This window comes from Aethalodelphis obliquidens, unplaced genomic scaffold (assembly GCF_003676395.1).
Source record: "Aethalodelphis obliquidens isolate GAN/ISIS:26980383/991018 unplaced genomic scaffold, ASM367639v1 scaffold10, whole genome shotgun sequence".
Lineage (NCBI taxonomy): Eukaryota > Metazoa > Chordata > Mammalia > Artiodactyla > Delphinidae > Aethalodelphis > Aethalodelphis obliquidens.
In genome coordinates, this window is record NW_020837954.1 from 22,071,960 (window position 1) to 22,085,126 (window position 13,167).

A 13,167-nucleotide genomic window follows, 5' to 3' on the forward strand; every position below is an offset into this window, starting at 1 on the left:
TTTTTTTTTTTTTTTTTGCGGTACGTGGGCCTTTCACTGCTGCGGCCTCTCCCGCCGCAGAGCACAGGCTCTGGTCGCGCAGGCCCAGCGGCCACGACTCACGGGCCCAGCTGCTCCACGGCATGCGGGATCCTCCCAGACCGGGGCACGAACCCATGCCCCCCACATCGGCAGGCAGACTCCCAACCACTGTGCCACCAGGGAAGCCCTGTTGGAAGATTTTTAAGCACAGTTCCAATTTCATTACTTGTGATTGGTCTGTTCATATTTTCTATTTCTTCCTGGTTCAGTCTTGGAAGGTTACACCTTTCTCAGAATTTGTCCATGTCTTCCAGGTTGTCCATTTTTGGCATAGAGTTGCTGGTAGTAGTTTATTAGGATGCTTTGTATTTCTGCTGTGTCTGTTGTAACTTCTTTTTTCATTTCTAATTTTATTGATTTGAGTCCTCTCCCTCTTTTTCTTGATGAGACTTGCCAATGGTTTATCAATTTTGTTTATCTTCTCAAAGAACCAGCTTTTAGTTTTATTGATCTCTGCTACTGTTTTCTTTGTTTCTATTTCATTTATTTCTGCCCTGATCTTTATGATTTCTTTCCTTCTGCTAACTTTGGGTTTTGTTTGTTCTTGTTTCTCTAGTTCCTTCAGGTGTAAGGTTAGAGTGTTTATTTGAGATTTTTCTTGTTTCTTGAGGTAGGCTTGTATAGCTATAAAGTTCCCTCTTAGAATTGCTTTTGCTGCATCCCATAGGTTTTGGATTGTCATGTTTGCATTGTCATTTGTTTCTAGGTATATTTTGATTTCCTCTTTGATTTCTTCAGTGATCTCTTGGTTATTTAGTAACGTAGTGTTTAGTCTCCATGTGTTTGTGATTTTTATGTTTTTTCCCCTGTAATTCACTTCTAATCTCATAGCGTTGTGTTCAGAAAAGATGCTTGATATGATTTCAATTTCCTTAAATTTATTGAGGCTTGATTTGTGAGCCAAGATGTGATCTATCCTGGAGAATGTTCTGTGCACACTTGAGAAGAAAGTGTAATCTGCTGTTTTTGGATGGAATGTCCTATAAATATCAATGAAATCTATCTGGTCTATTGTGGCATTTAAAGCTTGTGTTTCCCTATTTTCATTTTGGATGATCTGTCCGTTGGTGTAAGTGAGGTGTTAAAGTCCCCCACTATTATTGTGTTACTGTCAATTTCCTCTTTTACAGCTGTTAGCAGTTGCCTTATGTATTGAGGTGCTCCTATGTTGCATGCATATATAATTGTTATGTCTTCTTCTTGGATTGATCCCTTGTTCATTATGTAGTGTCCTTCCTTGTCTCTTGTAACATTCTTTATTTTAAAGTCTATTTTATCTGATATGAGTATAGCTACTCCAGCTTTCTTTTGATTTCCATTTACATGGAATATCATTTTCCATCCCCTCACTTTCAGTCTGTATGTGTCGCTAGGTCTGAAATGGATCTCTTGTAGACAGCATATGTATGGGTCTTGTTTTTGTATCCATTCAGCAAGCCTGTGTCTTTTGGTTGGATCATTTAATCCATTCACGTTTAAGGTAATTATCGATATGTATGTTCCTATGACCATTTTCTTATTTGTTTTGGGTTTTTTTTGTAGGTCCTTTTCTTCTCTTGTGTTTCCCACTTAGAGAAGTTCCTTGAGCATTTGTTGTAGAGCTGGTTTGGTGGTGCTGAATTCTCTTAGCTTTCGCCTGTTTGTAAAGCTTTTAATTTCTCCATCGAATCTGAATGAGATCCTTGCTGGGTAGAGTAATCTTGATTGTAAGTTCTTCCTTTTCATCACTTTAAGTATATCATGCCACTCCCTTCTGGCTTGTAGAGTTTCTGCTGAGAAATCAGCTGTTAACCTTATGGGAGTTCCCTTGTATGTTATTTGTCATTTTTCCCTTGCTGCTTTCAATAATTTTTCTTTGTCTTTAATTTTTGCCAATTTGATTACTATGTGTCTTGGCATGTTTCTCCTTGGGTTTATCCTGTATGGGACTTGCTGCGCTTCCTGGACTTGGGTGGCTATTTCCTTTCCCATGTCAGGGAAGTTTTTGACTATAATCTCTGCAAATATTTTCTCTGGTCCTTTCTCTCTCTCTTCTCCTTCTGGCACTCCTATAATGAGAATGTTGTTGTGCTTAATGTTGTCCCAGAGGTCTTGTAAGCTGTCTTCATTTCTTTTCATTTTTTTTCTTTATTCTGTTCTGCAGCAGTGAATTCCACCATTCTGTCTTCCAGGTTACTTATCCGTTCTTCTGCCTCAGTTATTCTGCTATTGGTTCCTTCTAGTGTAGTTTTCATTTCAGTTATTGTATTGTTCATCTCTGTTTGTTTGTTCTTTAATTCTTCTAGGTCTTTGTTAAACATTTCTTTCATCTTCTCGATCTTTGACTCCATTCTTTTTCTGAGGTCCTGGATCATCTTCACTATCATTACTCTGAATTATTTTACTGGAAGGTTGCCTATCTGCACTTCATTTCGATTTTTTTCTGGGGTTTTATCTTGTTACTTCATCTGGTACATAGCCCTCTGCCTTTTCATCTGGTCTACCTTTCTGTGAATGTGGTTTTTGTTCCACAGGCTGCAGGAATGTAGTTCTTCTTGCTTCTGCTGTCTGCCCTCCTTCTTTCATTATTTTCAATATATAATCTGAATAAAAACTGTAAAAAAAAATGGTTCTGAAGAACCTAGGGGCAGGACACGAATAAAGACGCTGACGTAGAGAATGGACTTGAGGACATGGCGGGTGGGAAGGATAAGCTGGGATGAAGTGGGAGAGTGTCACGGACATATATACACTACCAAATGTAAAATGGATAGCTAGTGGGAAGCAGCCACATAGCACAGAGAGATCAGCTTGGTGCTTTGTGACCACCTAGAGGGGTGGGATAGGGAAGGTGGGAGGGAGACATAAGAGGGAGGAGTTATGGGGATATATGTATATGTATAGCTGATTCACTTTGTTATAAAGCAGAAACTAACACACCACTGTAATGCAATTATACTCCAATAAAGATGTTAAAAAAAACAACAACTGTATTACTCATTCAAACAGTTTCCAGACAAGCCCCCTAACCACTCCCAAGACTTCCAGATTGTTGTGTTTACATGTCTCCTATATAGAAAACCTGCATTAGCCACAGAACAATGTTAAGGCTAACATAAATGAGCAGAAGAAACAATTCCAAATTATTAAGTTTTTATAAACATTTAATATAATGAGTAAAACCTATTTTCTAATAGGCAATGTTAAGCATAAAATATTCTTCTTGGTAAATTCTATATACCTAAATATGAATTTTATAACTACGCCTGCCATGTAGGCTGACATTAATACCATCCTTTACTGAAAAAGCACAAATAAATGGAATTAGGTATCTCTACAAGTATGCTGTAAGCCCAATATTTCCTGAGGAATGTTCTGTATACATGGTCAATAAAAACAATATTATGCAGTTCCTTTTTCTTTGGTAAGTTCATTAAACACAATAGCAATTTAAGGGTCTAAGAGCCACAGTAAAGATATCAGCTAGCCACGTTTAGTTCCAGTTCCAATGCTATATAGGTGAAGAGGCATTTTCAATGCCTAGGAAAAGAAAGTGGGAAAGGCTGTAGAAGAGATAATTCTATTTTTTTAGTGGGATAGTTTCCCTAGTGACACGCTGATTAAAACACTATTCTTTCTGGCCCTTATCAGGGACAGTTATAATACCCCTTCCAATAAACACAAGAGTCAACTGAGAGAGAGGAATTTTCAACACCTAAAGAGTAAATTCAATCTGTATGAAATTAGTCCTGCCTAAGGCCAGTGTGAAAGTCAGCCATCCATTCTGAAATAAGGAAACTGTCTCCATATCCAGGAAGACTCTAAAGTTCGGAGTAAATCTCACTGTTTTAAAATTGTGGTTTTTTTCATTGTTTCCTCAGCCATTCAAAATTTAAATATATGTATATAGAAACAGATAAAAAAATAGGTGAAAGAGTTCACAAACAGAATAGAGACAGTAGCAGAAAATCTTATATGCTAGGAATGAGACGAGCAATTGCAAAGTAATCTCAGGAATCCTTGCAGCATAACTCTAGAACATGGGCACCCTAGCAGAGAACAATATGTTTAACAAGGAGCCCAGTAAAATATAGTTGACCCTAAAACCACATGGGTTTGAACTGTGTGGATTTTCAATAAACATGTACTATAGCACTACATGATCCCAGGCTGGTTGAATATGAGGATGTGGAACCTCGAATATGGAGGGTCTGACTATAATATACTCGGATTTTTCACAGCTCAGGTGTCAGTGCCCCTAACCCCCACACTGTTCAAGGGTCAACTGTATACACATAAATGAGAAATAAGGAATAACTGAGATTTTTGCCTCAATCATTAGAAAATATATTGATGTTTGTACAAACAAATAAGTTATACATGGATTTAACTTAATTTCCTAGTAAGTTCACAGAGTTCAGCTTTGTTATGATTCTATTTCTTAATTACCAGGGTTTCAGAAGTCTAGGTTAGAGGTTAGCACACTATGGCCTATGGGAAAATATGGTCCACCACTTGTTTTTGTAAATGAAGTTTCACTGGAACAAAGCAGTACCCATTCATTTTATTGTCTGTGGCAGCTTTCCTACTATATTAGCAGAGCAGAACAGTTGCAACAGAAACCATATAGCCTGAAAAACTAAAATATTTACTATCAGACTCTTTACAGAAAAAAATTGCTGACCTCTGTTCTCCATCATTAATTTGGATGTGATGGTTGAACCTCACAATTTTGGAGTCAAGAAAGAAAATGAATTTTTCTTTGTCCAGTAACTCAGGAACCAATTACATAACTTTTGACTACATGGAAGCTTCCTCTGAAGTTTCATTGTCAGTTCTTACATGTGTTAGTCTTACTTATGACTTCCTCTTACATAAAACAACCTGTCACCCACTATAGTCATTCTATAAAACTTCAGTTCTGATCAGCAAAATTTCATGAGTTTCTACTCCTCCTTAACTTGAAAAGGGCAAAGAAGCAAATCCAATTAAGAAGACAATCATTTGTCTTTTGCGCTCATGCTCATCAACTATTCTTATTAGTTGTGTACCATAGTCCTCTATTATCAAGAACTTTTATTTCACAGGTGTGAATACTTGTACAGACAATTAACTATCATAATTATAGTAACTAGCCAGGTAGTCAGCAGCAAAGATAAAATTTCCAACTAATTTTCTCAATTTGTTACCTTCTCTGTGTACCTATGCTTATGTTGCTGCCTCCGGTTTAATCCTCTAAATCTTGCTCCATTTTCTGCTATATGAAATGTCCCTGTACTCAAACAGGGGAGAAAAAAAAAATCATCAAATTTGTATTGAGTCTTCTGCTATATGTGCCTACCAGATGTCTCACCATGGAATTCCACAGATCACCAGGCTCACTGTTTATATTTTCTAGGCATGATGCAGATGCTTCAGAGTTTACTATAAACCTACGAGTTTTCAGGTCATGCAAAGGAATACATGCAAGCAGAAGAGCACCAAAGGACTTTATGCATAACAATACTGGAGGAAGCAATGGGATATTTTTCAGCAACCCTCTGAAAATTAAAAATCTACTGTAACAATTATACTTATGTAACCGAATAAGAAACAAGAAATATTTTAAGAGTTGATTTTAACTGTTGCCAAAATTTTAGGCTAAAATTTACATGCATTTTCCAGCAAGTATGTGAACGATTTTCATTTCACAAGATTAACTGCAACAACTAATATTTCAGTATATTTAATTTTTTAATTGAGAACTTTACAATTACTACAATGTAAGTTACCTGCAGTCTAGCCACATAAAATATAGCTTCATTAAGGATAATAATAAAATTGAAATAAACCAATAAAACTTGCTTGTATTAATATCAGTTAATATTAATTCTACAGTAAAAAGCAAGAATCCCACAATATTTCTGGGACTTTCTTCATCCTGTATATTTTGCCAAATGTTTTCTCCCTTCACTGTCACTGTCATAATGCTCCTTCTAGCAAGATTTAACTTAAATATTGTTTTTCTGTGGAATTTTCCTGTGCTTACATTGACAAAAACATTCACGAGTCCTACAGAAGTCTGATAAAACTTTAAGTACAGCATCCATTCCACTATACATCGTGCCTTATTTTTAAATCATCTGACAACTAAGTAATTTGACAACTTAGATTGTAAGCTCCCTAAGGGCAAGGCCCACTGTCTGTCACCATGAGACATACAGCTAGATACAGAGCAGTAACACAGTAAAAGAACCTGCAAGGGACATGATTTTAACTTGACAGAACAACAAATACTCACAATAAAACAGTTTGCAGAACCAGGAGGAAAAAAAATGTTTCTAATGTTGAATTAATGTGAAAAGAAGACATAATCTATTATCACATATATCATAGTTTTTATTATTCAGTCAGATGCATGAGGAAAACTCCAAAATGCATGTAGTCTCTCTCTTCAAAGTTTTTTTTTTAAATCAAATCACTGCCTTTTAAAAATATGAATAATTCTGTAAACTAGGATTTACCTTCCTGAGATATTTTATATTTCAATTTTAAAGTACTCAAAAACGTATCTAGAGATGCAGTTCTGTCATTTAAAGAAACAGTTTTCAAACTTAGGCAGAAGTGCCTTATGGTACCTCATTCTCATCTTAGTAAGTTTCATATATGTCTCTTAAAACACAGTAACAACTAAGATTCAATGTAAGATTTTGTATGAAAAACAAAAGGTTCAGATTTTTTTTTAAGTTTAAAATGTCATCCTAAAATTGCTTACATTTAACATAATCACAATGCTTAACACATAAGAAAACCACTGACCACTTGGTCAATTCTAAATTCCCTAAAATAGTACTAACTAGCAAAACCCAAAATCTAAAAGGGCCCCACATATTTACTTATGTCTTAACAGTAGCTTCCTTCTTTTTGACTTTGCTGAATTTTTGGGAATTTCCTCTGAATCCTATATGGTTCATAGAATTAATATAGTTTAAGATTTTCCTCCATGCTATAGCTTGTTCAAACTCTATCCCCAGTAATATCTCTATATTTCAGATTAAAGCACTGCTTTAAGTGTAGTCTTCTACTCTGTGGGGATAAAAATAATTTTTATTGATACCAACTGAATCACACAATCTCTGATCTACAGATCTTTATATTGCACTCTGGTATTCAACTCTACTGTAAGCAAAATGAAACATCAAACCCAGTTTCAGCATGAAAATAGAATATGTAATCACATTCATGACTTATCCTTTGGGTTAAACACCATCTTCTGCAGACCCCTCTATCAAAATACAATCCCGTGCACAGGCCAGTCCTGCAAGCATGTCACCTGTGCAGCCATGCTTAGAAGGGTCCCACACTTGGTTTAATGCTCTGATATTGCCATCATGGAATCCTTATCAAGTTCTGAACTAGGGACACATTCTTAAAAATTTTCAAAGTATGCCACAAATTATGGAGCCAGTCCTGCCCCTGAGAGTGATAACATATTAAATAATAGTATAAATTGGTCTATGAATGATTTTCTTAAAGTCTGCAGGGAATTACAAGATCAAGAAGAGAGACACCAAATGTCTACCTTGCAGAGGTAATAATAGGAGGAGGAAAGAAACCTAAAAGGAAAGCTACATGCACAAATTAGCTCATTTTTTTGATTTAATTATAATATATTGAGTATCTTCTAAGTGCCATGTATTGTTCCAGATGCTGATATTACAACAATGAACAATACAGAGAAAGTCCCAGCCTTCATGGAGCTTCCACTCTAGGGAGGAGACAGACCACAACCAGGTCTGTCTGTGGTGGATAGGGAACAAAAAAGGGGAGTGTTTTGGATTTAATATATCTCCTTCATCTCGAGCACTGTCACCTTTGGTAACCAGACAAATAATAATGGTTAAAAAACCTTAATTATTACAACTAAACTTTTATTAAGAAGAGGCATTTCTTAAGGATTTTGTGCTTTTCTGATCATCTTCTGGAATTTTCCTTTTAAGATTTTTGGAAATTTCATGAATCAATGCTGGTCATTTACAATACAGTTTCAAATAGGTAACTAACTAGTGTATATAAAAATGAATGTTAGGACTCATTTTGTGAATAATTATATAATGCTCCTTTCTCCTCTCCATTCTCTGCTCCCTCTTTTGTCTAAGTTTAATGGTATATGAACTGCACTCCCATCAGACAAGTCTGTTTAGATAGGAGCACTGATTCTTTACATATAAGTTTTTGTCATTGGTTTCAAAAACGAAACAAGCAAACAAAACCAAGCAAACAACGAAACAAACAAAGCAATGGTCATAATTCAGTGTAGACCATCTGGAAAATTGTCTCTCATAAATAAGGAAAAATGATCATGGATTTTACAAAATTGTTCTTACTCTTATGGGAAACATCATATATGGGTGTCCCTAGCATGTTGATGGAGGCATTCAATGGACATCTGTTGATTGAATAAATACATAAATGAATGATGACTGACTGAGCATATCAACAGCTTTCCTTAGATATCCTCAAATGAGTCCATCTAGGGATAGCACTAATTTTTAACACAAGTTAGATAAAAAATAGTTATTGTGGTTTTGTTTGTTTGTTACCTAGAAAAGGACATATTTCCAAACACAAGTACCTTTCATCACCCTAGAATGGAATATCCTTTAGAAATAATGCAGAACGGTGAAAAGTAAGCACATTTGGTCAGCCTGAGGTATGGACTGTATCCCTTAAGGAGTAAAATCAATCCAGCATGCATTGCAATTTGGAATCATGAAAAGACACAAAATCTCAGGTCAATCTGTTAACATACAAGAGTCAAAATACTGCCTGACTGGAAAGGAGAAGCCAACCATTTAAATTCCCTCAAAGCTCTGTGATGACTTAGATGGGTGGGATGGGGGTGGGAGGGAAGTCCAAGAGGGAGGGGATATATGTATACATAGAGCTGATTCACTTCATTGTACAGCAGAAACTAACACAACATTGTAAAGCAAATATACTCCAATTAAAAATAGCAAACAAACAGAGTATGTCTGCTATCTACATTTGTGCTCTATGTTTTCAACACATGTTATTCGCCCTAGGATTATATAAAAATCCTAAATTAAAATTCAATCTAGTAACAAGCTGGCAAAACAAATAAAGCAACGTTGGAGTTCTCCAGATGCATACTGATTGCAGTTCATAGAATCACAGGGCTTTAAAACATCCTAAGAATTAAGCTAATATGTCCTCCCATACCAAAATTACCCTGTAATTTTCCTTATCCGTAGACATTCATTTAATTGAGAGAAAATTGATAACATATTTTTGGTTTTAACCTTAATAGAAGAAATTTCACTCCAATCTATTTTTATATTTAGCCATTCTCATTGTGAAGAGATTCTATCATAAGGTTCTTGAAAGAGTCACACCTGATTACAATTTTAACATGTTTATCATTGGTTTTTGTTGGTGGAAAATACATTTCTTATATTCCTTATATTTGAATACTCAAATTATCTCTCGGTATTTTCTTCTATGGACTAAATAGCTTCTGCTTGCTTCACAATTCTGAAAATTGTCCTAATTCTTTAGCCATTTGGTGTTTAACATTATTAATTAACATAATTTTAGGCTTTACAGAGAATTACTAGTTAATAATTTAAAAACTGGTACCATTTAACCCAGAAGCCTATACCTATCATAGACAACACTATTAACTTTATTTGCACTATTTCTGTAAAACCTCATGTAAATCTAAGTCAAATCTAAGTCTAAATCAAAACCTAATGTAATTCTAAATCTAATCAAAATCAAAGTCCCTTAACATATTTATTGGGCATTCGGAATGTTAGGACTTTGGTTTCAGGAAGCTTTTTGAAAATTAGAATGTTCTTAGCTTGGCTGAAGACTATTTTGTTTTACGTAAAAAAAGAAAATTATTCTCAATGTGAACATCTTTTGAATCATAAATATGCTTCTTACCTGTGCTGCTGGATATATTAACATCAATACTGATATCAGATATTCCTCCTCCCTTCAGAGATGCTACACATGTGTATGTCCCAAAATCCGTGAATTTTAAATCAATGATGTCCAAGTTTGTCGTTCCCGGGGAGACATCTGGATCAGTCTGCGTAATAACCATCCGTTCAGAACTTCTTAATGGACGACCATTTTTAAACCAACTAAATGTTAACTCCTCAGAAGGAACAGCTTCTACTTGGCAAGATATTTTCACCTCACGCCCAATCTGGATGTTGTCATCTTTGTGATAAGGATCTGGTGTGATCCAAAATCGTCCTTTTTTTAATGCTAAAACATAAAAATTTCGTAAGTTATTAGTGTTATTTTCATAATGTTAGGGATGCATTCACTCTAGGTAGTCATCTCTGGGCTGAAATAAAGTAAAACAAAATAAAGTAAAATGTACATATGTTTCTTCAGTTTCCAAGTAGTGTGCATATTAATAAACCTCATTTAGGTAATTTAGAAATAATCTAAAGACCTAAGTCACTTAGACATTCTAAAACTGATTTTTATAAATTGGTTAATATTTTCCAATAATATAAAAAATGCTTTAAATCTATATATGATACTTAAACATTGTTGCCATTGAATTTTGAACAAATGATGAAACGTGTTTATATAAAGTCATTAGGTATTAGAGTTAAAAATAATTATATAGATCATTAAGTCCAATTCCTTACCCATGTCATACTTTAATTATGGCACAATTTCCCAAATAACTCAAATATTGCACAAATTTCATATTAAAGAAAATTCTTCTAAGATTGTATCTACATGCTGACCAAAACTAGTTTGGTAAAAGTTCAGTCAGTTCATATTCATGAGGTATTTTCAATAGTAGTGAAATAACCTGAATTGAAAGAAATACTTTTTTCAAAAAATTTGCTATGATGGCTCTATTCCACCATTCATAGATGTCTCCAGTAGAAACTGTTTGCTGGCTATTTCATGCAGATGGCCAAAAGAACCTCTTGGCAGATGGCTTGGAAAACATGCTGTGTTTGTATCCTAACAGCAGTGCTTTCTGAGTCTAAGGTCAGTGCTGTTCTCACAACCTGTGTCAGTAATGATAACTACCAGAAACTGCTGGGGGAGCATCTATTGGCTTCTTAAGGGCTCCAGTTCTGAACTCTGAATGATACCATGTACTCAATTTGGAATAGAGTTTGTTCCTTTTTATGGCAGTTATACTCATATACCCATCTTTCTCTTTTCCAACATCCTACTCATGCCCCTCTCCTTTAACATCACCATCCCTATATGATGAAACGTAGCATATGCAGTGAAACATAATTATCATTCACTTTTACAATTAAACCTAGATATATGATGACACTGGCAAAAGTGATGTGAATTTAGAAGACCTGAAGATATTGGAGGCCTTCTAACTGCATTCTGGGTAAAATTTCCTCAATTTAACTTGATTTTCCTCAGTCCAATAAAGGCCAGGAAATACCATGGAAATCTGTAGAACTATTTAAGAATGCACTAGAGATTAATATTTTTAAATCTTAAAAAAATTATTTTAATTTTCTTTACTTTTCAGTCTCAAATATTTTCATCTGCTTTCTTGTTTGCATCTTAATAAGGAGAGAGAAATGAGTATCAAAAGCAACGTTTCTATCATTCTTTTTATTCAAGAAATATTTATAGGGCTCCTGTTCAGGACTAGGCACTAGGCAAGGACCTTATAACATGAGATGAACAAAACAGACATAAACTTGACCCTCATGTATGCCAAATTGTGTACTCATAACTTATAGTCCAGTTTATCTACCCAATGCATATGATACCTATGTCTAAAAAAAGATATGAAATGTTTTATAAGTTTGAAGAATTCTGAATCTCAGAGGAGAATCCTCCAAAATATTGTTTAGAAAATGCACAAAGCTTCAGTCTTAATGAAAATACCGAAAGACAAATATCACATTCTTATATTGTTGTTTGTTACATCTTCCAAATGCAACTTATGAAACTTATTTATTCCCAACCATAACTTTATCAGTATATGACTTTAGGATGAAATCAGGAGAAATTATGGCATTCTATTATGTACAGTCATATATTTATATTTTAATAGGGTGCTGAAATATATGACTTTATATCTAGAAAAGGAAATGTGCTGAAAATGTCCATATCTGGCTACTATATTTAGTATAATATACTGTGCACATATAATTCAAATGCAATTAAATTTCTGTAGCACATAGCAAATTATAAGATCATAGAATGTCCTTTACTTTTTTTTAACAGACCTAAAAAAACAGTATGTCAAGGAACATTTACTTTTGTTAGCATTCATAACATTTAAATGAAAGTTTCCTTTCATTTGGTAAGAATTTTCCTTATCCTGTTTCTATAGAGAAATAATAAAGCTAAAAAAAGTTAAACAGACGATTCATATTTTTCAAAGATAAAAATTTTGTATGTATATGTGTAATAGTTTCGTATGGGGGTACATTTAGGATAAATTCCACTCCTAAGTTATATGTTGGTTGTCATATACAAATATGACAAAAAACTCTGATGTTTCAGTGATTGAAATTTATTGACTAGGCAGCTTTTGTTTTCTAGCTTTGTTCTCTATACAGTGACATATTAAAGTGATACTGATGTTGAGAGAACTGCAAATTCATCAGACAAATTAGATTTAAACTACGAAACAATTCAAAAGCCACTGATAAAAAAACAAGAGATCAATATCTATGTTACATATCATGGACTGTTTTATTCATGAGAAATAACTTTTAAAATCCAAAGTAAAAATATTTTAAATATTATAAATCTAATAATCAATTCAGAAATAAAATTAAATATGATATGTAACTATATTTTTGATAGAAAGCAATATAAGCAAGTGGGCTTTTAAGAACGAACTCATTGCCACAAATCTTTGTTGATCTCAGTATCAGACAATTCTATGATTTGGCCAAAGTCAATCATATTAGTCTTTCAAATGACATATTCTGAAAAGGAAAAGAGGGACAAGTCAGTCTAGCAAGTGAGCTAAAGATAGGGAATATCAGAATAAGTAGCATGGATCAATTGGAGAGCCATCTCTTTGAGTTTGTTTTATGTTACTCCATAACAAAATACCTGGTTTTGCATACTGAA

At 34.3% G+C, this 13,167-nt stretch overlaps 2 protein-coding genes across 2 annotated transcripts in view; both read right to left on the reverse strand.

The window, feature by feature from the left end:
• Window positions 1-6,161, reverse strand: part of LOC113622952 (histidine triad nucleotide-binding protein 1-like) — a 13,592-nt gene extending 7,431 nt beyond the window's left edge. The window contains exons 1-2 of the mRNA XM_027111719.1: window positions 6,089-6,161; window positions 5,250-5,332 (exon numbers count right to left, since the gene is read on the reverse strand). Of these exons, the coding sequence (XP_026967520.1) occupies window positions 5,250-5,332; window positions 6,089-6,161 (156 nt within the window). The remainder of the gene's footprint in view (window positions 1-5,249; window positions 5,333-6,088) is intronic.
• The window catches only part of MDGA2 (MAM domain containing glycosylphosphatidylinositol anchor 2), an 848,836-nt gene that overhangs the window by 232,326 nt on the left and 603,343 nt on the right, over window positions 1-13,167 (reverse strand). Inside the window, exon 7 of the mRNA XM_027111155.1 lies at window positions 10,009-10,338. Within this exon, the coding sequence (XP_026966956.1) occupies window positions 10,009-10,338 (330 nt within the window). The remainder of the gene's footprint in view (window positions 1-10,008; window positions 10,339-13,167) is intronic.